Source organism: Ambystoma mexicanum, chromosome 8 (genome assembly GCF_040938575.1).
Source record: "Ambystoma mexicanum isolate Mex_15411 chromosome 8, UKY_AmexF1_1, whole genome shotgun sequence".
In the NCBI taxonomy this organism is placed as follows: Eukaryota; Metazoa; Chordata; class Amphibia; order Caudata; family Ambystomatidae; genus Ambystoma; species Ambystoma mexicanum.
Genome location: NC_090929.1, coordinates 742,973,205 through 743,000,562, shown reverse-complemented (window position 1 = coordinate 743,000,562; position 27,358 = coordinate 742,973,205). Strand labels below are relative to the sequence as shown.

Below are 27,358 nucleotides of genomic sequence, written 5' to 3'. Positions count from 1 at the left end.
AGGACTCTGTTGAAAAGAGAAGGGGACTTACAGTACCCATGTGGCAGACTCGTGCTTTTCAGACGCATTTGTCTGAACGTGAATGACATCAGATCTTGTGAGTCTCGGTGCAACGGGATTGAGAAAAATGCATTTTTCAAGTCGATCACCGTGAAATATTTTGCCTCAACAGGTATATTACATAGAATTGAAGCCGGGTTAGGGACTAAAGGGAACTTGGCCTCAGCAATATCATTTATTGGGAGTAAATCTGGAATTAAATGCCAAGACCCTCCCTTTGATTTTTTGACAGGCTACACTGACGTATTACATGGTGACTATGATGTCACTAAGATGCCCTGGTCCATCGTGGCAGATAATTGTCTTGAAAATCCCCTCATCTGCCTCTCTGGACATGGGATATTGTCGGGATCTTGGTAGAATTGCTCCTGGTTTCAGTTTAATCCTTACTTCTCCAACCCCCTTCAAGAGACCCACGTCATAGGCTCCTGTAGTCCACACTGAGACAGGAACCTTGGCTATATCGTTATCAAAATATTCAGGACGTTTTAGTGCCAACATCATTCTCTCTGGTACTTATCTTTTAATCATCTTTACCCAAAAGGTGAGACTCACTTTCACCATTGTCTCTCCCATTTCTGCTTGTTCTTCAAAAGAATTGTCATCAGTGACGTCAGTCACTCGATATCCTTCTTCAATGGCAATTATCGTGCACCATTGTCTGCCCTCGTCATCGTAACCGTAAACCAAAACCACTTTCCCTCGCACTGCAGCTGTGTGTATCATCAAGGGAAATACTTGTCCCTCCTCCTCATGCATAGGTATTCTTGGGCTGAATAAAAAATCATCAGGGGTTTTCATGATCCTGTCTGCAAGGCACGGCAATCCTGCCATAAGCACACGCATGCCATATCTGAACATTTCTGGCTCTAATGGTAAGGCCCTCATGGCTATGTGTCCTGAGTATGCTCTAATCATTTCACATACATTTGAGTAGTGCATTCCTGGAGTGGAGCATACTATGCCCTCCTCCGTGAATGAGATTGTCATGTTTAACTTCGTCATTAAGTATCGACCCAAAATTTTTACTGGGGTCTGATGTGAATATAATAAAGGTACGTTCATTTCACACTCTCCTATGGAGACTGGGAGTGTGTTTGTAAAGGGAACTCAACTATGAGCTCCTGTAAAACTCTGAATATTTATGGCCTCGCCGGACAAGGAAAACTTGCCTTCACGTATGCGCGAGCATGTTGCACCCGTGTCCCCTAGGAAGGAATATTCTTTACCCCCTATAACAACATCCACCCTAGGTTCCCTATGAGGGTCTGGTGTCACTGATAGGATAGAGCACATCAGTGTTCCCAGTGAGCTGTCCTAACTTATATATAAATTTGGCCCACCGTGTGCTGGTGGATTTCCCCCATTCCCATTGTTACCTCCCATTCCAGGGTTCATGGTCTGTGATAGTTGCAGCGGTGCCTGTTGGGTTTGTCCTTGTGGAAAATTGCCCATGCTCTGAGGTTGCACTCCTTGTTGCGCTCCTGGCGCTTATTATTGCACCGTGTGATTCTGTGCAACGCCCTGTTGTAAAACTGCAGGTGGATTTGCCATGCCTGCTCACATTCCTTGGCCGTTCTGTATCATGTCTTGATTTCTGCCAACATACTGGCGGTCATCGTATTATTTGCCCATTTGACATATCCGGGTTTCCATTTTGCATGTTTTGGAAGCCTTCTTGATAATTTTGGAAACCTCCCTGAGTGCTCTGCCGTCCTCGTCCCCTAAATCCTCTTCCCCATTGGTAAAATCCTACGTTACCCTGATTATTCTGTTGTGGACTAGCCACCTGCTGCATGCTTGATTCAGCTATGCTAGTTATCATGGCTCCTTCAAGAGCATACCTTGATAATTTTTTCTGCACCAATTTCGCTTCCTCACCCTTTTGAGTTGCTTCCTTTTTGCGATTCTTTTCCTGCAGCACTCTACAATAATGTGTGATAGTCAACTGTATTTCAGCTCAAGGTTTAGCCTCAACTCCTACCAATTTCTTGAGTTGTTTCTGCACCGGTTCTGGCAACCCTTGGCACAATATATGGTAAAACACAGGTAATGATTTCGTCCATGATTCATGAGTCTCGAGTAATTCTGTATATAAATTAACGGATCCTCAGAATCCTTCATTTTTCGAGTCATTATAACTTCCATATCGGAAGTGTCTGGATACAGCACTCGTAGCGCTTTCCATACAGAGGTTCTACAATTGTTAAATGGAGCTCTGTCATGCGAGGTATTAATTGTGGTTACACCAGGGTAGCCTGCTCGTGCCCACACAACGTCTGCTGTCTCACCAAGTATGGCGATTAGGAGGCCCTTAATGTCCCCTATAGCTAACGTGTTATCTCCTGTCATTTTTTCTAACTCATGTATCCACTTTCCGGCTCCCAATGTCAGCATTGGAAGCTTGTTTTTCAAGTTTTCTCGATCCATGTGTGGCCATGGAATATATTGTGGTCTTACTACCCCCTTCTCTAGTCGCGGAAATTGGAATGCATAGCCCTCTTTCTCTTCTCTCATTGTTCTTCTGTTTATTGAAGGGGTAATATTCCTGCATCGCTGTCTACCTGGCAATGTCCTTAGTCTGTCTACATAGGGCGGTGAAGAGACCCCCCTCTGATCATGAGATACTCCTTCATGTCGGTCAGACTGCGTGGCGGACTCTGATGCTCTTGGTGCAGACTCACTAGCGTTTGACCATCTTATTTCCCTTCCTCTTGGGAGTCGTCTTTCATTTTGCCTCTCTTCTTCTTTTTCCTTGCGCTCCTCCCTTTCCGAGTCGGACATTGTTTGTCCCCAAATCATGCAACTTCTTGTGTCTTCATTGTTTCTACTGATTTCTAATCTATCTAGGAATAGTTCCCTATTCCCACTACTTCGGGGTAACATCCTAAGTGTCATGCAACTGAGTGCTTTTCCAGGCGCTCGTTTTCCCCCTCTCATTGGGGTGTTTATTCTACCCCCATTTCATCATATATTCTATCGATCGTTTCCCCAATGCTTCTGGTGTCGAAGTCATCTTCAATATTTGCCCTAGACATGCCTGGTACTGAATCGTACACAGGAAAGAATTCTTCGATGTCTTCCCAATCTACTATTGGAGCGGGTTTTTTAACCTCTCTCCCCAGATATTCAAGATTGCATGCTCTGTCTTCGCTTACGTTCTACGTCCTCATCAAATTCTTTGCGCTTTCTCGACTCTTCTCTGACCCTATCTTCTTCCTTTCTCTTTTCATTTCTACATTCATCTGCCCTTCGAATTGCCTCGTCTCTTCGTCTCCTTATTCTTTTCTCACGTGCCCTTTGTTCTTCTTCTAACCTTTGCTGTTTCTGTCTGTCTTGATCATAGGCCGCTCTTGGGTTGCGATCGAGCTGGTTTTCTTGCTCTTTGCGATATAGCTGTTCTCGCCTCTGTCTGTCTTTCCTTCTTATCCTTTCGTCTCTTAACACCTTTTCTTTCCCCTCCCTCTGTGTCTCATTTCACCTCTCCTTTTGTCTCGCGTCATCAATGCCTTTCCCATCGAGTTTCAATAAAATGTGTCCTCCCATCCATTCGTCTTTTGCGAATGCTATCTCATCAGTTCTGTCTTCGCTTCCCTTCCATCGCTTCCCTTCCCTTGTCGAGAGAAGCACTTGTCTGTGCCTGATCTTTCCTTTCGTTATCGCGCCTCCCCTTGTCCCTTGGGACTGCAGAGGTAATATTCTTGTCCTTATCTTTCGCTTGATTCTCGTCACTACTATGTGTAGGTGACTTATATGCGGTGTTGCTGTACCCCGTGGCTGCTTTAAGTTCCCTTAACGGGTATAATCCCTTGTCCTTACTTTTCGTTTCAGGCGGGGCAGGTGGCGCGGTAGGCATCTCACTCCCCTCTGTGCATACATTAAGTATCCAATCTGTTGGAAGCTCTTCCTCCTTTACCTGTTCATACATTTTCCACAACTCGAGAACAGCAAGGTGTTTTTCTAACCTCTTGCCTGTATATGTGGCATGCAAATACATTGTCATGTGTTGTAAGACGGCTTTGGATAAAGACCCATTTTGTGGCCACGGCATAAACATCTTGTGGGCGGTACCCTTAACCCACTCTGTACTATATTTCTTTAGCTTGGGTGCGTGTTTGGCAATTGCTTGCATAAGTGTGCCAATGGAGTTATGGCTTCCATGCTTAAATCTGTTCCCTTTCCTCTTATATAACACTTGTCAATGCTTTCGTGTGGTTTAAACAGCTTCTAACAATATGAGCGAGCACCAAATATCGCAAGCTCCAACCCAATTTTCCACAAAAAGTTATATTACCAATTTGTTCAAAAAACATCAATTCAAGTGTGAATCTGTCTCAGCTATAAAATCAAATGAAATTTTTTAAATCAGTTTTCTCAAAAATGTTCAATACATGTGTGTGACGTCACAACAGAGAAACATGTAAGACAGACACTTAACAGACTAGACGGACACCAGCTGGACACAAATATTTCTACCTCTAATCATTACCCCTTCATGGAGTGTAAATGTACCCCTTTCACGATGTCTTTAAACGTTGTGGTAGCCTAGTCGTTCCCCATTATGTGGTACTCTGGGTACACGTTTCTTCTAGCCGCTATATTAAAGCGCAGGAATAAGGCGAATCCTCTTTCTTCTCGGGTGTCTACTCCGGTAACCTCTCCCTTCTCGGGTGTCTACCCCGGTAACCTCTCATTTACCTTTTATTACTCTTGAGTAATTATCCCCTTATATATAGACAGTCTTCTCTACTTCTAACTATATTATATTATATCTGTTACCTTTTCCCTTTACTTGTTCTAAGGTATGCACTATTTGCCAAAGCATTACATTTTTTTTTTCTTCACTCACCGTTCGCATGGTTCGTCTCCGGACCCGCGTGATCACCGCCTTTGTTACCGCCTTCTTCAGCTTTTCGCCCGCTCAGCTGCCCCATAGGAATGGCAAGGGATGCGTGGGAATACGGGTCCCTTCAGGCCCTTTCTGCAGACTCTTGCTTAAGCTACCATTGTCTACGGGGAGCTTCACGGTCTACTCAGCCGAATGGAAAGGACTCGAGATATTGCCGAAGACCTAGAGTTACTTTATGTCGACGGTCAATAGGTGTCTTACTTTAGTCAAGTAATCGATAGTCGATAACCATGAAATTTCTGCTAACAAGTGTACAGGGGAGACCCCCGGCCGGCCCATAGTCGGTGTTTGCTCCGAAGTACTTTAAGACGAGATAGCTGCACCTTGAGATGTATGGGGGTGCAGATTTATTACTCCAACACCAGTCAATAAGGACAACTCAATGGTTTGGCAAAGGGGAGTCAGTTTAATGACAAGTCCAAAAACCAGGGAAACATGGAAATCAACAGTGATGCGATAGTCTGTCTCGCTTCAACTCCCGCGAACTTCATACAAACAGAAACATTTATACTCAAAACTCATCATCATTTACGTGTAACACTCAAAGGTTAGCATGAAATTCTATTGGTTAGGAAAAGGTAACTTTACTATAGGTACTATATCTGTATATGGTAACAGAGTGAGAGGATTGGATAAACACTATCAGGTGGGCGTCTAAGCCCTTCCTTCTAACATTACTCTTGTAGACGTCACTAAGAGTACGACGTCCCATTGGTTCTACTATCTATAGGACCCTACATTATTTGGTCCATTGTGATTGGGTTGGCTTCAACCACATGCATAAATCTCCACTTTACTTAGGAGCACGCAGAATGGTCAGCCAGGTGCAGGGTGCCCCAAGATTCACCCGGCCTTCCTTCAATCCATCATTACTTTAGTGGCTATGTGTCAATTAGATGGCTGTGGTTGGCCGCAAAACTGTGTCTTCTTATCAGGAAAAGTTATGATATCTCTGTATGGGCAGCTGCCAGGCGTAGGTGTGGACCCGTGCCTCTTCTTCCTCGGATGGTCACGTGCTACTCACACAGTGAATCTGCCTAGTTTCCTTCAATTTGTGCATTTAGTTCTTATTCGGCTTGCCACCTGCCTACGCCTCCTTATCTCGGCCTTCCTGAGATAGGCTAGTCTGTTCTTAAGTTTCGATTCCACAAAGCTACTGTTCGCTCCTTCTATTGGTCTGACCGTGGCTCTTCCTGGCTCACGTTGCCTCCGCTGAGTTTCGATTCAGCCAGCTCTTCTCGTTTTAGCTGGGTCGAGTCCCGTTTCTCGCCCTGAAACATTTTCCACACCTTTAATATGGCCAGTCGACTGCTTAATGGGATCCCTTTATGGGCTGCATGTAAATAAGTGGTTGATTGTTGCTGCACGCATTTGAAAAAGCTTCCGTTTTTGGGCCATGGCTTTGCCAACTTGCCCAGGATACTGCAAGTCCATTCTGCCCTATCCTTGAGTATTTCATCTTGATACAGCAGGAGGGATTTGCATAAGTGTTGGAGAGGTGTATCCAACATCTCGTCACCTTATGTAACACTTGTCAATACTTGCTTGACCTCAAATCGGGATATCGACACATCCAATTTTTTGCAATTCACAATCTCAATACTGTCCATACAATACCATGTATTCAAATCATAATAGTGCAATGAAATCTTTTCCTTAGCCTCTCCGGCTCACCACCTTAGCCTCACCGGCTCACTGCGGGCATGCTCCATGCACCGCCCCACTGCAGCTCTTCACGCTGAAGTCTCAATTCACAACTCCACTCATACGCTTCTCAAGCTCTGCCCTAATAGCCCAACACTAGTTCTCGAACTCCATCAAGAGTCTAACCACTGAAATCAACCACTTCCAGTGCACTTCAAATCCTTTTAAACAACCTCACTGGTGATGTCACCAATACATTAGAGGAAGAATTCTAGATGCCTGACCCTTCAGCATATATGTCCACTTATAAACTGCCCAAACACAACGACAAACATAACGTAATACATACACGGCCGTCTTCCTGCCTTACTAACAGGGTAAAGCATTAAGTCACGTGGTCCTTCTTCTATAGCGTCGCCATATAGGACTACATCTCAGAGAGATAAATCAGGAAAGCACCTTTCGTGATATAAGCTAGCTTCTCCTGCTAACACCTATAAACAGGTAAACCATATATAATCATCCATGAAGCAAGCTAAATTGCCGAACTCACAGGGAAAACATTATATTTTTTATTCTTTTTTCAGAGTTTCTTATCCGCAAGCTAGACCGACTGTCTAAGCTGATTACGCAAACTAACCACCTAAAGAACGTGTAATCCTTACATAGAACAAAAACTTCAACACAAAACATCAAGAGGAACATTTCCTTCCTCCACCATTTGCCATATAGCTGAGTCTATAGTTACACACCGTGGTTCGCTGAAGCCCTTCGGACACTGACTCTCCGACAACCTGCCACTCTGCGGTCCAGTCTGCTAGGTGTCCCATGGGAAGCGGGCATGAATTTCCTCCAAAGGAGGCTCCTGTTGACCTCTTCTCTTTTTGGCCATGCGTGGTTTTAGGTATCAGTTACCGTGGGTCGCCGTGCAGACTCTTGAGCATGCAGCAGGATGAGGCAGCTAACTGCCAAAAGGTCTTAGTGACCATCCCTCTGCTACCACGTTGTAGAGGCAGGGCTTTCTAGCAGTCACCCCAGATACCAGCAGAGAGACACTCGGGACCATCAAAAACTCCCCACTGCAAGAACGGAAGACTCAGCCATGGGGCAAAGTTTACTGCTTTAATTATCTAACAAAATGACAGGATTCACAGTAGGAAAAAAAAAAGAGTTCTCCAGGGTTTTTGTCTTCTGAGCATGTGTCACCCAGTTTTACCCAGGTGTGAGATCACAAAACCAAGGTCCGTCCCCGAAACCTATTGGGCATTCACATTGCTCAGTTCAGGCAAACTATGTATATGTTCGATAGGGTTAATTCTACTATTGGATAGCCATATCTGGTGGCTCCTTCTGGGACCACCTCTGCATGTTTCAATCTACAATGTTGCAGGGTCGCAGGGAGACCGTTGGCTCCTGCAACATATTATATCTTCACGTGAAAGGTGACTCTGGATTGGGCAGAATGGACGCTCCTAGCCCTGGGACCATGGACGGTTACCAGGCTGAGTGCAACTTCTCAAGGTAATGAGAACGAACTTGGAGGCGCTGCGTGTTTCCTAATGTTGCCATCTATGATAACCTAAACCTGGGAGAGGTGCATTCCGTTGGCAGTTCGTGAGGAACACTTGTATCTTTCCACCTGTGATTTGGTGGGAACAGCTTATCTCCGTCCACCTCGATTGAATGGACATTTTCTTGCTTGGCTGGGTCACAACTTGTGTAGACCGCAAAATGAAGTTCTCTTGCCTGTAATTATGAGGATTTTAGTCTGAATTTCTCACACATGGGTTATCATCTTGGTAACCAGGAACTTTTCGTCTGCACTCGTCCTTGGCCGGGTGCATCATTTCTGCTTGCCTCTGGCTGCAGCGATCATGCCATCCCTTCCATGTATTCGAAGCATCTCTCCCCTTCCTCATACATTTCAGTGGGCCTATATCTTCCTTATTTGTCCTTATGGCTTTTCCATGTTAGTGGCAGTCAAGCATATGCAAGCTTGGAATACGTATACTTTGCATCGTGCGTTTCAGCTTTGGCTAATAATGTGACTATATATAGAAATATGTACGTGTGTCCATCGTCTCCCTGCATGAGTCACAAGCATTTTCTTTGTGTCTATATGCAATAAGTTAACGCATGTTCATGTAGCTTTGTGAATGGATGGCTATGTACTTCATGTCTAAGTGTGGCTACGTAGTGATGTCAGTGTTGCCGTCACTGACTTCTTGATTTGGGTCAGTCGACTTGTTCGATTGATGGCATCTCCATCGCCTCCAGATCATCGACTGGGCATGGCCTGAATGCCTGTCTCAGAGAGTAACGTTTCTCACATCTGCGTTACATCGACAATGGCAGTGAAGGGCCCAAGAGTGAGCTGCATCTACTGTGTCTTAATCTTTGGGCTGAGAGTTGTGTGTGGGCCATAAGGGCCATATTTGGACCTCTGCTTTCTATCCCCCCTCTGGTCGACATGTCGACCACACTACCTCCATGACTGTCTCTGTTCACATGTAACTTTGAGAGCCAAACCTTTGTTATCCCTCCAAGATGTCCATAGTATTTTGCATGGTCGTCCAACCTCCAAGTCAGGTAACTGCAGTCTCCACCAGGGTGGCACCAAACCCATTTCCCCAAACAGTCACAGGTGTTAAACAGGAACTCGAACAACATTCCTTCCGGGAACAGAGGACACTGTGGCCCTCATTACGACCCTGGCGGAGAACCATGGTGCAATTTGCACCATGGTCCATGGCGCTGAGCTGCCAACTCCGCCATGGTGGTTGGCGGACTTACCGCCCCATTCCGACCTTGGCGGGGCGGTAAGTCCCCAATCCCCATTTACCCTTCCCCATTCCCATTTTTGCCCCATAGGGTATAATGGGAGTGGGGAAGGCGTTAATTACGCCACCGTAAATTACCGTGGCGTAATTAACAACAAGTCCCGTAGCGCCATGGATTTTTCCGCCTGCAAAAAGCAGGCGTAAAAATCACCATGGCGCTACGGGAACTCGTAGTCAGGCGGAAAGGTACGCCATGCTTTACGCCGGCGTAAACCCCTTTCCGCCAGGGTCGTAATGAGGGCCTGTGTCAGTTGTGAATTCAGCATATTCCATATCTTTGTCTCTTTATCTTCATCAGTCTCTCAGGCTATTAATACTTTCTTCTCTATGGTCTTTTCAGTAATCTTTTTGCATTGCGTGATGGCTATTCTGATGGCACAAAAGGTGAACATCACTAATAAGAGGGCTGCCAACAGTACCTTAAGTCCATTGGCCATCCATGTTGGTATCCATGAAAAGATATATGATAGCCAGTCTTCATCTTTTCCTACAGTTTTTGCTTCTGCCTCCATCTTAGCAGGCAGCTCTGATAACCGGGAAACAGCCTCTGTCAGGGTCCCATTGTCTTCATCATGGGCAGGATTAAATGTAGAGCAAGAAGACCCAATCTTGGTGCACACGCCTGCCTCCATGGCCGTGAGGAAGTCTAGAACATATCTGTTCTGGAGAGCCATTAACTTCACTGCTCGCAGCTCTTCCTTGATGGCATTGAACCCCTTGACGGTTGAATGTATCGTCTGCATCAGCTCCCAACGCACTATTTGCAGCCATTTGGCGTTTGTGCTAGTTTAGGCTTTTGACATTTTTGATGATGCATAGTTCCCTCTTTTCAATCTGGTCAACCCTACAGATCTCTTATCCTATGGCTAGTATCCATTTTGGGGAATCCGTCTGCTTGTATGCCCTTCTAGGGCACTACCAATGCTGGTGTGTTCAACTGCACGAGTGAACATAGTCCTCCCCAGTTGGGTGGCAGTTGCAAGTATACTTTCGACCCACAGGCCCAGTAGTGGTCCATAAGCACTGTGGTTTCGACCTTCATACCTGGTACCTCTGCAATCTGCTTACACCCCTTATTCTCTCCAACCTTTACCAGACCATCATTCTGGAAACATAAAGAAGCGCCTTTGAGTGGTATGATGGGCATGGGCCCTGCTTCGGTTTTCACTCAGGTGAGCAGTTTCATACTTGATTCCCATTCCTTGAGGCAATTGTAATTTTCCCTTTGCACTACTTCCACTGGAACTGTTAAGAGCACACGTGCTTTTCTCCCAACCACTCCTTCCTTCCACCCCTCTGCTGTCTGCACTTGTCCATATACTAGCATCTGTGGTTGTTCCCAGCATTCCTGCATTCCTCCTATCTCCCTTGGTCCTGTCTTGGGGGACCGTAATTCCTTTTGTGTCACTACCCTAGTTTCTCACTTTTGCGGGCCTTCAGTGACATCTTATATGGTCTTGTCTGTACTCCAGTAATTGTCCATAATTTCTTGAGTCTTGATGTAACTATCTTCATATGGGAATGTCTTTCTGGACATCATTCTTAGTGTGACCCGTCTCTCTTGGAACCATCCTCTTGTGGTGCACAGTGATAAATGCATGAGGCATTGTGCTCTGGCCTTTGGAATTTCAGTTGCCACAAATGTCCTGGATGCACTCATGGCATAAGCGATGAGAGAACAGACGTAACAGCTCTCTCCAGTGGTTTGCTTCCCTACCCTGGCCATGTGTTTATACCACATGTTGTTTGAGATACAGGCCGAATCAGTTAGTTAAGAACTTACCTGGCTGAAGTTTGTTGTTACTCTCACCTGGATTCCACAGGGGCGTCGAACAAAGCTGGACTGCTGCGGTCTCCACCAGTGTGACTCGTAGCGAAGTGATGATCGACTGCACTTGCCCACTCAGTTTCGTCTGCCTGGCCCGCAAGAATATTTTCCTAAAAGCAGTAAAGGGGATTAGCCACCCGTGGTAGAGAGGTTACACTAACACCATTTTCCCTGAAAACTTCCAGTATTCCCCTTCATAAAGTCTAACCTTATTGTTTGGAAGGATTAACTCGCCATCCTGCGTGGAGTGCAGGGGCGCGTAGAAGTTCAGTTACTTCACTGATCCGAAGGTATTTGGCAGAGTTCCAGACAACAATGACTCCGAGGTAAGTAGTGTGTAAACCAAATGTATAGTTCTTTTAGAGTTCACATGTCTGTTAATTCACTCTTGCTCCTTTCATACCTTTTCCCTTGCAGCGTGATCCAAGGAGTGAGTTCGCCTCGATGGATGAAGGTAGCGCTTAGGTAAGAGTCAGTTAGTACCAACCACTGTCTAGCAAGTAATATTGTTCCAAATGTCATTAACCAATAGTTCTCTATCTTCTTTGCAGGTGCGTCGCCTTACCGAAAATGTCTAACGTAGGATGGTGACCAGCGCTGCCTCGAGCGGTAAAATTCTGAGTATCTTGCGGTAAGTAAAAGAATGTCTTTGGCGGAACCCCGCTCACCTTTTGTTTGTTCTGGGCTTTTCAGATGCTGATGTTTCGGGCAGCGATTCAACGGGTGTTGCGCCGGGTCATGGAGATGCTCCAAAGACAGGTGAGTATGGCGTGGCGCTGCAGCTGGCAATGCAACGCAGTTTATTTTAATGTCTTTTTCCTTTATCCACAGGTACGGCTTCTCCAGGAAAAGATGATGACCAAATGGAAATCTCCTTGTTCTAACCTTCTCTTCTTCTTTCCTTTTCTCTAGGATCGGCTCCGGACACAAGACAGGTGTGGCTGTAGACTGGATGCTGGACTGCAGACACGGTGAGCATTACGCTGCTAAGATGCAGAATAACGCGAAGCGTGTGCTGCTCTTTGGGCGTGGTTTAAATAGCATCAAAAAAATGGTTCCCAGGCAACAAGTTCCAGCACCACACCCAAGCAGCAAAATAGTTCCTAAAGGAAAGTAGTCCCTTCATGGCCTCATGATGGCCTGTACATGAGTTCTTTGCAGGATGACCTGCATAGTTTAAAGTTGGCAATATGAGCCTGGCGCCTATGGCACCAGGACTGAACCCATATAGTCCCTAGTCGGGGTTTTGGGAATTCCTGTGTCTTCTTAGGTGCCTGTTCCCTGGACAGATGGACCTGTTCCGGATGTCTAGGGGCAGGCATCGTGACACTGCATCTAAGTCGCTTTACTTCCTTAGCAGTGCTTATCGCCTGCACAGATATGGCTTTTGTGATGGCATGGGTATAGGTTACATTAGTAGGGGTTAAAGCTTGTGCATGTGTAAATAACAGTCTTCGTAGAACAAGAAGGTAGAGAGAGCAGAAGGCACAAAACATGATCACAGCATTTCAAATTACATTTCCCATTGTGTTATTATTTAGTGTTTTCTTGCGTTGCTCCAAAGGTCTGTAAAACTCACCTGAAAAGCCTAAACAATACATAGTTATGATGTTAGTGAATGTTAGGTTAAGCTCTACGTCTATAGTATTGGGAGAGTGCTGCATAGAACAATCGCTGCCACACTATACAGATTCTCGAATCACTGAGTAGGCCAATGATGGATGGGTCCCAGCGGGTCAACTGTGATAGCGTGAAAGAACAATCGTGAAGGAATCGTCCGCTCTATTTCTGACTGTATCACGAATCTAATGAAAGACTATTGAAAGGACATACGTTGATTAGGGACCATATATCACAAATAGTCTGTACTTTCCCGATGAATACATATTGTAAGGAAAGGATAATGTGCCTAATCTAGGTGTGCGTTGTTCTGCAGTAAGCACTGGACATGGCTGGATATGAAGCACAAATGCCCATGATTACTTTTTGGCTTGCCTCCACCCCACATACTGAATGATGCCCTCTTATGCCAATGTTGGTTTTGCTAGAAATACTTGACAACAGTTGATACTCTTTGTTGTATTCCCACTTGCACATTGACACAATGACCAATGCACAGGCTGCATGCCCTCTCCTAGGCCAGTGACTGCCAGCATGCATACTTGGACTCAAGGAAGAAGTATAACTTATGGCTCCTGTCATGGCCTAAACGCCACTAATTAGAATGCATGTTTGTGTGGACTGCCAAAGATGGTCTTAAGAATACCAATGCTCCAGAAGGTGGTTCAGGGCTTTTTCTTTTACAAAACTCAAATGAGGCTGGCGCTAATGTGTGTGCAGTAAAACAAAGTAAAGGCCATCCCTTTCTCAACTCCCGTGGGCTTCCCAACACCCAATCCCACTCTTCTCTAAACCCTTGTTCACAAATAGAGATCTGTATCACCTACTGTCTATCATACTAACCGAATTGATGGCCGAAAGGACTCAGCCTTATCTCCCTCCCGTCCTCTGGGCTTCCTCTAGGTGAAACCTATCTTACCTCCCCAGGAATATCTCGGTCTCACATTGGGATGTGGTGCCTTTCTCAGCCATGCTTTTTCACATAGTCTTATTCTTTCACAACCTTGTTTTCTTGTCCCTGATGTTCTCTCCTACTCTTTCTCTCCTACTATTCCAGTTCCTCCTGCCACTTTCTACTTTCTATCCCTCTCTTGCTCCTTCTGCCCCTCTGATGTTCTCATGACTCCCTCCTACTGTCACGTATAGGTAGCACATATGGACTTACCACTCGTGTGTCCTATTGGCCGGGTTCGAACAAATAAGGCCCCCAGAAGGATGTGCCTCCAGGTAACTGGCAACTGCAGCTTAAAAGCCAAAATAGCGTGGAGCTAGTTTGGAGTGCACTACATGCCTGTAAAGAGTCCTGGAGGCCAACCACACTAGGTCACCTACAACAAAAGACGGTGGGCCTCATTCCGAGATTGGAGGTAGCCATGGCACTATTTGCGCCATGGCTGCCTCCAATACCGGGTCCGGCACCGGTCTTGTTCAATGGGGACTTACCGGTGCATCCCGACCTTGGAGGGACCGGTAAATCCCCATTGAACAAACCATTCCACATTCCCATTTGAGCCCCCATAGGGCTCAATGGGAATGGGGAGGGCGCTAATAACAGGCTTGCGACTAGCAAGCCCATTATTAGCGCCCTGGTCCCTTAGCGGGACCTGTAAGGGACGTGTGGTCAGACCACACGTTTCTTACGGTTCCCGCTAAGGGACCTCGGAATTGGGCGGTAAGGGATTACCGGCACCGGTCTCCTTACCGGTGCCGGTAATCCCTTACCGCCCAACTCATAATGACCCCGTGTTTCCCTCCTGTGTTTGTCTGCGTTACTCTTCATCCTGTCTTGAGCCAAAACATAATTTCTTTTTCACCAAAGCATGGGCATATTGTAATTCTTTGATCCATTGATCCATGTTATCAGGTAAGCATCAAAGATGATAACATATGAAACAAAAAAGGGTGAGGTTGCAATCGATGCGTGCAAGAAAATTGTATATGCAAACCCTGCAATAGGGAGCAAAGTCGCCCAATCGTCATTCGAGGCTCTGGAGAACCATCAAAGATACTCTTCTAGAACCTGATTTGTCCATTGGCTTGGGAATGCTATCCCGAAGAAAGCACACATTCCACCCTTAAGGCCTTGCATGTGTGTTTCCCAAAGGTTGAGACATACTTCTGTCCACAATCAGAATATAGATGATCGGAGTACATGTAAACGAAAGATATCCTGCCGAAAGACCCTTGCCATTTCCTGGGCTGAAGGCAGCTTGGTCAAGACCATGAAATAGGAACATTTAGTGAAAGGGTCCACCATGATCATTGTCTTTCCTTCCGACTGAGGTAGATCTGTGATGAAATCCACAGAGATCGCTTCCCACAGTCTGGTAGATAATGGGATGGGTTGTAGTTTTCCGTATGATCGCTGGTTACCACACTTACTCAGAGCACATACTTGACAGGACTGTGCATAGTTCATCACATAATCTTGCTACCAGGTCCACCATAAATAACAAGAGATTGAAGACTTAGTGCACACTTGTCTAATAAAGGTTACTTCGGGATTTGGTTGACATAAAATAGGTGCTTGAGTGAAGGCTAACTTGATAATTTGGAAGGCTTCTTCCGTCTTAGCTGACCGTACGTAGCGCTGATATTTCCGAGGAGTTCTGTCAATGGTTCGACACATGCCGAGAAGTGGTGAATCCATTTTCTGTAAATATTGGTTAGACCCAGGAATTGTTGTACCTGCTGGGCAAACGTGAGCGATAACCGTCAAAGGATTGCTTCATCTTTGTAGGATCTATGATGATGCCTTCTGCAGAGAGGATATGTCATGGGAAGGAGACAGCAGTATATTAAACAAACATTTCTCTAGTTTGACCTAGAGACTATGGATACGGAGTCCCAGGAACACATCTTTGACATGCAATTGATGCAAAAAAGGGTCCTTAAAAAAAACTCAATATGTCGTCTAGATAAACAATGATGGTGTACAGTAGGTTGCAACAAAAAAAAATCGCTCCACAGAGCATTGGAATACAGCGGGAGCATTAGCTCATTCGAATGGCATAATGTGATATTTGAACAGGCCAAAAAGAGTTTGAAGGCCGTCTTCCATTCATTGCCGGTCCAGATCCAGATAAGGTGGTATGCTCCAAGCAAATCAAGCTTTGTAAAAATGTTGTCCCCCTGTATTGCATCTAGCATATCCTTGATGAGTGGAAGAGGCTACTTATCTTTCACATTGATCTTATTCAGACCCCTGAAATCCAGACATTGCCTTAATTCTGTGTTCTCCTTCTTAGGGACAAAAAAAGGGGTTGCCCCTCCAGACAAATGCTGAGGAAAATAGAGCAGTCAGAAAACACTGGGGGAGCACCAGTGCAGCTTACCTAAATGTTGCGACGTGAAGTCTCTAATCCTGGAGCCGGCTAATTTATTGCATTGCGTTATCAAGATGTCGCATAACGATCTCCATCAACTAGACCATTTCTGGCAGTTCCGTTGCAGTGTGTCGGACCCATATAGTATGCAGAAAGTGACCAATTGAGGACACCTCCTTTCTTTTGGGTTGCCTGTGTTTCTCTGTCTCTCTCTTTCTCACTCCATCCAATCGTCTCTCCCTACTACTCTCTCCTCTCCTCTCTCTACCCTCCACTTCCCCTTTATACCTTACTCTACATGCCGCTCTGTTCCCTTTTCCACTCTACTCTCTACTCACCTCTCCAAGCTACTATCATCTACTCTCCACTCCCCTCTCTACTCTCTTCTGTCCACTCACTTTTTCACTCCCCTCTCCACTCTACTCCCCACCCCCTCTTGACAACTGTTCTCTCCTCCTCTCTTCCGACTTACATTCAATCTCTCATCCACACTTCTGACCCTCACTCACTCATATTCCTGCTCACTTAGGTTCACTCACCCTTCTTACTCACCTTTCACGCACTCTCAAACCTAAGCACAATTTTTTCTCACAAACGAATATGTCACCTTTAACATACTCTCCCTTAATCTCCTCCACGTCCTGCTCCCCAATACTTCCACTGCCTGGTCTCTTGATCCATCTCCTCTCTCCTTGACCTTTCCTAAACAACTCACACTCCCCCTTTCTGCTTGTTCCTTTATAAACGGCCTCTTATGTGATTATGCCTTCTCCCCTCTCCTATTGGCTACCGTGCTCATCTGGTTCCCTGGGTCAATCTCAACCTGCCTTTTCCGCAGTGGCTGGGTTACTCAGGTGTGAGGTTACAAAATGCCCTTGATGCCTCACTCCCCTTCTCAACATGAGTCTTCTGGAGGTTTGTGATGTCTGCTCTGCGTTTTCATTTGCGTTTCCAGAGTTCACATGCTGCAGTGGTGGGGTATCTTTGTTGCCGGTATGAAGTGCACTATTTTCTGCTAGCTCAATATTGTTCACAGTATCTCTGTCTAGTGGGTCAGGTGCTTCATGCTTCGCGGCACGTTTTTGTATTTGCAAAAGGAAAAGAGAGCAGAATGGCTGAATAGTGCAAGGCAGGTACAGGATGATTGACATTGGTACTCCCCAACTGCAACCAGGAACATAAAGGAGAGAGAAGAAACTGGGCCCTCCCATCTCCCTCACCCCACCTATGGGACTGGACTTCCTTTGCCAAACGCCCTCTTAGGCTTCCTGCCCCAGGTAATATGAGTCCTTATCCCCCCTTGACAGGGCAAGTTCCCTGACCCTGTCAACGGATACAACACCAGTGCACCCCAGTGCAGCAGCTCTGCTGTGGGAAGAAGACATGTCAGCTACTTTTCATAATAACAAGTGGCTAGCAGTAACAGTAGAGTGACAGCAGAGTGCTCCTTGTGGAACTCTCAGTCCAGAGGTCAGGATCAAGTCAAATGGCTGTCCTGCTCACACAGGCCTACACTTATTTTTTATTCATAAAGACTAACAACTGAGGCAAAGGATACAAAATAAAAAGCCTATGAGGAAAGGATCCAATGAACAAGACAAGACAGTACCTCAGCAATCAACGAAGACAGAGGGAGATGCGCCAGTTCGATATATGGATTTCTGCCATAAAGAAGCACTGAATAAAATGTTGCTGCAACCATCCAGGCATCTGTATGCTTGCAAAATATTTGAAAATGTAGAGATTCCGGGGCACTGAAAAATACTGGTAATGGCTCTCCTTGTTCACCTAAATAAATAGAAAAAAGAATACATGTTTGTAAATTATAGTAAACTTAACAAGGTTTTACTTATCACTAGGTCAAATTAAGCTCTAGTGAAAGCCCAAGTTGGCAACATTCATTGCGAACATTTGAAAAAGCAGAGCTGAGACATATATTCTCCCTGGAAATAATAATCTTACTATAGACTTCAATGGTATCAATGGACTTGGGCAAGTCAATGACACACATAAGTGTGATTCAATCAGGGCTGTCTCTGGGTTTGGGCTCTATGTCATTAAATGTAACATTGAGCTCATTGCAATGATGCCCAGATGTGCATTTCTCCTGGGACAAAATATTGGTTCTACCGTCCTAATTCTTTTGTATTACGTTTAAAATGACTTCATTTTGATGATAAAACCAACACCATATTAACATTAAAAAAATGTACCAATAAGAGGTGAGTAAAATCACATTTTAAAAGAATCAATATAGTTAACGTACATGTTTTCAATTGCCAGGTTAAAAAAAAGGACCTTCCCAAAAAGTAACATAATAAAAACTACCTATCATGTGGTCAAAGCGGTACATGCATTCCAAAATAACTAATATCAAACATCGGGCCTCATTACACGGTAGGCGGAGGACCAAGGTGAAGCACCTTGGTCCATGCCGGTAAAATACCGGCACCGCCTTGGTGGAAAGGGGAATTACCGCCCTATTCCAAGGTTGGCCGGGCGGTAATTCCCCCTTCCCCCATTGCCCTTCCCCATTCCCATTTTTGCCCCATAGGGCTCTATGGGAATGGGGAAGGCGCTCATTACGGTGCCGCAAATACCAGCACCTTTTCCGGATCAGCTCACTCCTTGTCTGCTGGTAGGGACTGTGAACTACTGGCAGGCCTGACCTGCCGGTAGATCAGGCCCCTGCCGGCAGGCAAAAAATTACTGAAGATCCAGCACTGTTACTAACGGTGGCGGTGCTTCAGTGTTCCAATTCCTATGGAGTCCTACAGGACTCCACAAGAATGAGAACTTATCGTTCCTCCACCGACTGTAATATCCTGGTATTACTGGGATATACAGTGGCAGAAATGGTAAGCTGAGGTTGCCAGTATACCAGCGGCCTACAGGCAACCTCGTGATGAGAGCCTATTTCTTGCACAGGCCACTATTTTAGTATTCAGGCGAGCCCACAGAGCCAAATGACTTCTGCTCTGCAGGAGTACAAGGATGGCTGTGGATAGTGCATGTACAAGGATAGTGGTTTTTCAATTTTTTATCATTAGTGTTTTTTTATTTTTTTTAGTAAAGAACACCTACTCAGCCCTCACACTTCTACAAACCAACCATGAGCCCAATCATAAAGGTAGAAACAGACACAGCTAAGACATATACCTCCTTTGCCTTTGTGGTAGCGTGGGCAAAAGAAAGGAAATGCTATACTCTCAAGAGTGCTTTAAATGTGATTCAGTCCAACCCAAACAGCAAAGTATAACAGTCCAATCAAGGTTCTATAAAAGTGTATATATTTAAATTAAACATACCATCAGCAAAAAAATGAAATGGAAAATCTGTACAAAACCTACTCCTGTGGAAAGTACAGAGAATGTGCAATAAAGGAGAGAATGAAGTGCTTTGGACAAGAAAACAGGGGAGAAAGGCAATTCAATAACCACAATGTTCTTTTTGAAAGAGGGTATGTCTTTGGATAAAAAGGTGCACATGGACCAGGAGGGTGGGGAGGGGTCATTCATGGTTCAATAGTAATCATTTTGACAGATTGACAATGGCAACAAGGCTTCTCTGTGCTGATCATGAGTTTCGAGGGGTTGAAAAAGAGTTTGTTGCGATTTGGAGCAATGCTTGAAAAGGGGTGGATTGCGAGGGTTATCAGGGTTGGTTTGATGATTGGTTCGATTGCAAATATTCCAATATTCCAGTGTCTCGATGCGTTGTTCTACGTGGTTTGATGAGGAGCTCAAGAAAGTGCGGGTTGTGAGGGACCCTAGGGTTGATTCGACAGTCGGTTTGATGGCAGAGTCGGTTTGATGGCAGAGATGTTGGTGACTGGATGGACAGTTCAAGTCGGGTGGTTGATGCAGTGTCCGACGATCGTGGCTCTCTCTCAACAGAGATCCAGCAAATGTCTTCTTTAGGTTTTTGTTCCAAAGTGAATCCAAGAAGGAGTGGGAGACTATTTCTTTTAAAGGCAAAAGTCTACAAGTGATTGGATAAAAGCAAACCTTCTTTAAGGATCCACTCCCTATCCTTGTAAAAATTTGACTTTGCCTTCTGATATCACACCCAAAGTGTTTTGTCTTGAGGAAGTAGAGGGGACAGGAAGGTAGAGAGGTAAAGAGAGAAAGTAAGATGGTGGAACCTTCCTACAGCTGGTCTGAGTTCCCTCTGCTTACACTAATTCTGCCATTTTCCCTTGTCAATGCTTCATAGGCCCTTTCAGTATGCAGCACCTTGGTGTGAGGCTAGTCCTTTTGGAAAGGGTGAGACTTCTAAATGATATAATTCAAACGAAGTAGAGCATCTGAGACAGAGTTTCAAAACTGCAAGATAAGATTTAATTTGCGCATATCATACACTTGAGTAGACTTCAGGTTCATCCACGATCAGTATTTCATGGAGAGTGGAGAAGTGAAGTGCCTGAATGGTTCACTGTGTCACTTCTTATACAAAAATGGTGCCGTGCATCAACATAGGTCATTTGTTATTCATTTGCAAAAGATAATAACGCAAATATGTTTAACTACATGCACAATAATATACCTAATCCCAAGAGGGCAGGACAAATTGCATTTTCAACAGATGTTATTGCTATGTCAAGAGTCTCCACTTTGCTTATAGCTTAACCATCTACTTTATCCCCAGTTCACGGATGGTGGCTTATGTATGAGGTCTTTAAACACAACCCACCTGCCCTTCGTTCCAACAATGGTCACCCTAATTGCACAACCTTAAAAGATACCTTTCTTGCCTTTAACAGAAGTGGAAGGGCTGAGCACTATGGCTCACTGTGTAACTTACCTTAGCTTAGTGCAGTGAGTCTTAACATAGCATTTAGTTAAGAAAATTGAACCATATTGGAACAGATCGTCTTACTGCACTGAATGGGAGGACCTGTCCTTAATGTTATTTAACCTAAGTTTATCAGTGAAGGCCAGGCGGCTAAAACATGCCCTCTACACGGACCCAGTCATTTCTTGTAATGACTGACAGAAAAAGCCACAAACACATTTCATTTTATTTTACTCGATAACTGACAAATGCGACCCCTTTTCGAACACTATTTAAGAGAAAAGTGTTTTGATTGCAAAAAGGGATTAGCTTAGGGCTAAGAAAAATGCATATCATTATTATATTCTAACAAGGGTGTGCCCATTAATTCCTGTTTCCAGGACAGCTTCCCAAGGAGTGGCTGTCTCACTGGGGAGGGTGTTATCTGGCCTCACAAAGGATTAAAGTAAGGCAACACCCAAGGCTACAGTCTTGCTGGTAGAAGGAGAGACTGCCTGGCTTGGAGGAAGTCACATATTCTTCCCCAGGTCAGCTGGGCTCACAGGGCTGATTCATGTGTAGTACCAATTTGATGAGGCTGTAAAAATTATGGGAAATATCATCCACCATACCCTACCCTAGGTATGGCTTATATGTATAGTTGAATGTGCCAACAGGACAAAACTTATTCAGTTGTTTTGGCACAGCCGTGCATATTTTATATGCAGATCCTGTGCTGCAGTTACTTGGCTTTTACTGAAGCTGTTAAGAGGGCACCTGTGCCCTGAACATGCTACGTACCGCTGGAGATCAGGCTGCTGATTCAGCTGGGTTTTGGCCTACACTATGCATTTGGCATGGAGGTTTTGGAGAGGGGGTCTAATCAGTAGACCATCCTCTATTAGAGAGAATTAGCCAGATCATTTTATTATAAGAAAAACAAATTTAAAAAGTGAGGGCTTCTTCACCTTGGCCACATGGCAGTCATTCACACCCACACTTAAAGATCACATACCTATGAACTCTGAAAGTGACTGTGCTTGTCACATGCGCCGTCATGCCAAAACCTCCAGTGAATCCATGCTTAAGGATGGGTCAGGGCTTCAGAGGCCTTTCAAAGCTTCACACATATACACACCAACCCCGGGAATAGAAAAGGCTAGTGACTGGCCGAAGTTTCATGGTGGGCGTAAGGACAGATGAAGGGGAAGTGGGAGCATAAAGAGGACCTGGGAATCTGTGTGGGATGTTCGGGTGAGGTCAACAGAGAAGAATGTGGACCAAGAGACCATGCAGAAGAAGGATGGTGCAGTAGAGAGTGGTGAAAGATTGAGAGCATGCGAAACGTGAGGTATTGGCTTGTGGGAGAAAGTGCTACTTATGTGTAAAAGTGCATGAATTGTAGTAGGTGGGATGAGATTGTAGTGGAGAGTTGTGACAGGGGGTGTATTGGAGAGTAGTAGGAGGAAAGAGTAGTTTAGAGTGGAGAGTAGTTGAGCAGAGAGGGACAGAGGGTAACTGTGAATAGAGCAGAGTTCAAAGAGAGAACATTGGAAAGAACGTAGAAGGGGAGATGGTAAAGAACGGTGATACTTTGGTCAGGAAGAGCAGGGGGAGAATAGGATGAGGGAAAAGGAGATAGAGAAAAGATCAAGGAAATGAGTATTAGCGTGTGAGAGGAATGAACAGTTACATTTACATTTTATTATTTGTACAGCGCTAATGCAGGGCCCAGAGGCATAAGAGCGCTAACAGGACAAATAAAACAAATAAATGAAGGATACCGGGTGGATGTGAATATAACAGTAGGCAATCATGAACAGCTCACGAAAAAAGCATGCAGGATTAGCACAAGCCCTAAGATCAGGATGAAAAGCATTCTATTTAAAAAAAAAGGTAGCAGGCGCGCCTCTCCAGAAAGACCATAGTATGATAACCTGTTCTGAGATGAGAGTTTGCAGCACACGCTTTTTGCTCATTGTACCTTTCACAGATTGGAAATATCCATTTGCATATCAGTCTTTGTCCCACCCACATGGGAAGTCCAGCACAGAAATGCTATGGCAATTCCTCTCTGAACAAGAGTACCAACAGCAACCCCATACACGTGTTTCAGCCTTGTTGGGCCTCATCAGTGAGGTGAAGCTGTGCCTCTCTGAGCACAGTGAGCAGGGAGTCCACGTCTGGTTGCCCCCAGGTAACTCAAGGTGACCAACCCCAAGTTCCTTGCAAATATTTCAAAAAAGGTGCTGTTGCTACTCTTGTTCAGAGAGGAATTGCCATAGCATTTTGGTGCTGGACTGCCCATGTGGGCGGAACAAAGACTGATATGCAAATGGATATTTCCCATCTGTGAAAGGTACAGTGAGCAAAAAGTGTGTGCTGCAAACTCTCATCTCAGAACAGGTTTTCATGCCATGTCCTTTCTGGAGAGGAGCGCCTGCTACCTTTTTTGAAATATTTGCAAGGAACTTGGGGTTGGTCACCCTGAGTTTCCTGGGGGCAACCAGACGTGGGCTCCCTGCTCACTGTGCTCAGAGAGGCACAGCTTCACCTAACTGATGAGGCCCAATAAGGCTGAAACACGTGTATGGGGTTGCTGTTGGTACTCTTGTTCAGAGAGGAATTGCCATAGCATTTCGGTGCTGGACTGCCCATGTAGGCGGGACAAAGACTGATATGTAACAGTCGTCTATTTTTGAGCCAATAATGGCTCTAGCGATAGTTGCACAATTGTCATGGAAAAAGAAAGGTCCTAACTTAGTCAACAGCTTAATAAAGTAAAAGGAGGCAGAGACTGCTGTTAACATGCGCCTTCATATAAACTTCTTGATCAAGAACAACACCCTGAGTCCTAACTTTGCGGAGTGTGGCAATGGAGCAGCCAGCTTGCAGAATTCCTGATATTTCACATCTAACTTTTCAAGCCGAGCCACCATACCTATAATCATCAAATCTGTTTTGGAGTCATTGAGAGCAAGTCCGTTATCCATCATCCAAGACTGAATTAAAGAAAAAACCGAGTTGATAGTATCAGCATCTTGCAAATGGTCCCCTGAGAGTGCTATAATGCACTGGATGTTGTCAGCGTAGTTGTGTTCATTACCTTTTTGGCACCAAGCAGGTGATCCTGGCTGAAAAAGTGCTGTTTTGTCGGGGGAAGCCGAGATCTCATCAATACCTCCAGCACCTTTGCAGCTAGGCCTCAAAGGAGCGCTGATCGCGAGAAGAGTGAAAACCTTTCCTGCTTTGCCATGGCTCATTAGTAGTACCTACAGTGTCACTGGTCGTTAAAACACTGCCTCACCGCTCTGCGACTGCAATGGTGACGCCTTCTACTTTCCTTGTTGCCGAAGTCCTTATGTAGGGTGAGTGGGAGGCAAACTGCATGCGACTTTGTTCCCCCAGCGTCTGCTGGCGGGACAAGATGGTGCTGCCGGTGCCTCTCGCTGCTTTTACCTTCCAGGGCACGCACCCTCCTTTGTTGCCCTTTTCACAGGCTTCACAGCCAGTTTGGCGGGCTTCCCGCCCCCTCGCCTTTTTCCCGGGCTCAACACCCGGCTTGGCAGGTATTTTCTCCAACTCCTCCCCCTTAACTCAGGGGGGATGGAGGAGGATGCTGCGTTGTTATCTGGGTGCCTCCTCAACGGTTTGACCCTGTCGTCATCTCCAGATGTTCGATAATGAGCAAAAATATCCAAATTAAAAGTACTTCGGTCTCAAGACGATGGAACTAACCCAAAGGAAGAGTGCCACAAATGTGATGAATGAAATAATTGAAGAACAAACGATCACTCGCATCTTGCACCGACACGCAGACAGCACTCACAAGGCACTCGTCCAATTCGCACGGTTGCCAAAGATATGGTGTTTCCAGCTCAGAGGCGGGACTTTCTTAGGAACAACCACTGAATTGAAGGAGTTCCGTGCCACCTGCCAATAGAAACTCAGCACTGGTATCCCACTGGTAGTTACTAAAGTAGGGCTTTCTTTTTGTGGGCAGTAAGTGAATCAGCAACAGATTCTCCATTAAACAAAAAAGGAACAGGGCAGGTAAGCAGACAGCACTCATATGGCACTCGTCCAATATGGTGTTTCCAGGTCCGACTGTGCTTTGTCACAAAGGGCTGAATTACAGATATGATGGTGACGGTGGCGTTGGGGATGCAGGCTGCAAATGGATGCAGCTTCAGCTTGGCTTAAAAATAAATCACTCTGCAGTGGACATAGTCCGATATAAATTCAATTAACACAAAGCATTGGTGCATAAAAAACGAAATATAATAGCCATCTAGTTTTGTGCATTTATTTTGCTCCAACTTCGGAGCACCACACATCTCCCCGGCAACAGCAGAAGGCCGGCAGACGTTACCGAGAGGGTGAAGGCAAAGCTGTTGCATCAGCGATTTTTTCACCAAGCGTCAATGTTTACATGACAACATCATACACAGTTCCCGAATTCCCCTTTCTCCTTTCTTTACAGTAACAATGTTTTGGCATGTTTGTGGCTTATGCCACAAAGCGCCAAAACCAAAAACCGTTATACTGTCTTGAATAATTGGTATGTTCTGGAGCCATCTACGATTCTACCCAGAGGAGGTACGACTTATTACTCAGCCGAATGCATGCAGTCATTGAGCGCACATTTGGGATATTCAAATCCAGGTTTCGTATCTTAGACCCCAGTGGACATGTTGTACAAATCCCAGAATGTGCTAGAGATCATACCAGCCTTCTGCATCTTTCACAATGATTCTGTGAATTGTGAACTGAACATCTCGACCAATGATGCCTACATCCACATAAAAATGTGCCTGTGGTGGCGGCCAAACACTACCTGATGTGTACGTGTCAGCAAATCTGCTAGTATGCTACCAGCTACATGGCACAGTAATCTCTAGGCATCATAACAAATCTCTGGGCAGAGCCCATACCACACACACCCAGTGCCTAAGCTACCATGCCAAGGCAACATATGCACCAAATTTCACCATGCACCCATATATCCCAATCCGTACCTAGGGACACAGCTAACAAAATCACACGTCAAATGAGTATAAAACCAGGGGACATACAAATACTTTGTATTGTGAATAAAGTATTTGAATTTCTTTTCTTCCCAGGTGTTTTATAATATGCCATTCGTGAATAAAACTTCATAGTGCTCCAAGTACAAAGAGAATGGGACAGGTGACAGATGTTCAAAGTCCTGGAATATTCAGATCAGGTAAGTAGACACCGGGAATTAAGCAAATGCAGGTGTTAAAAACCTGACAGCAAGTGCATACAATAACATTTGGAACCAGATGGGCACAAGTCAGGTTTTACAAATAAAGAAGGAAGTTTAGAGTTCAGAATTAACGCAATTACTGATGTCTTATGGTTTTTGGCCATATTCTGCCTGGCGGAATTGACTAGGAAGTCCCAGAGGGAGACAGCTAAATAAGGCATTTCCTTTAGGCCAACGCTACAAGCCAGTCAGCTACTAGTTGAAGTTACATATCTCGAATGACCATCTTGCTGTATAGGGAAGACTGGGCTAGGGAGTGAATAGCACAAGTGAGAAGAGAGAGTAGCTGCCTTTACAGAGCCGCTTAATGATAACCCTTTTACTGTCTTCGATAGTTGGTGTGTTCTGGAGCCAACTAGGACTTTGCACAGAGGAGGTACAACATGCTATTGTTGCGCGTTTGGGATATTAATATCCCGGTTTCATTTCTTAGGCCAGAGTGGGACTGTTATACTAATCCCAAAATTTGTGAGATGAAATTACTGTTATCTCCTGATTTCATTGTAATTTGTCCAGACACCACAACAGTAACAGTAGTTTACCACCAGGTTTACTGCCCTACTTGTAATGAGGTCCCAACAAAGTGGAAAAAGAGCACAACGTTAAATTCCTAACAATGGGGAGTAGCAACAAGGTGAATTTAAAAGGAAGATCTAAAAGAAACAAGAGTGGAGGCCTAGCATTTTTTTTCTTTTATTGTTCATTTATGACACGCTTAATACCAGCGAGTAGTTTCTAAGCGCGAGTGTTGCGTCACCTTGTCTTGCTTCCAAGACAATCACCTTGTCCCTGAGCAAGGAAGACTACTCCAGAGTCTGGGAGTGTGAATTCATAATTCAATTCTATCATCTTTTGCTTCGTTTGTTTGTAATCTTAAGTATTCCACTGTTTTATATTTTCTCTATTCCATTACATAGGTTTATAAATCTTTTCCTTTAGGATGGACATTTAACATAGAAATACTTTACCAATAATAAACAGTATTCGCACCAAGGGAAGGGCGCTCAGCCAATCAGGTGGCTGGAAGAGCGGGTAAGAATACAGTGTGTACCGCCCGCTCTTTCCTGC

The 27,358-nt window shown here is 45.0% G+C and overlaps 1 protein-coding gene across 7 annotated transcripts in view; it reads right to left on the bottom strand.

The window, feature by feature from the left end:
- LOC138472418 (uncharacterized) overlaps window positions 1-27,358 on the bottom strand; it is a 1,989,442-nt gene that overhangs the window by 1,014,486 nt on the left and 947,598 nt on the right. For all 7 annotated transcript variants that reach the window (XM_069610563.1, XM_069610565.1, XM_069610562.1 and 4 more), the window contains one exon: window positions 17,837-18,015. In XM_069610563.1, coding sequence (XP_069466664.1) covers window positions 17,837-18,015 — 179 coding nt within the window. The remainder of the gene's footprint in view (window positions 1-17,836; window positions 18,016-27,358) is intronic.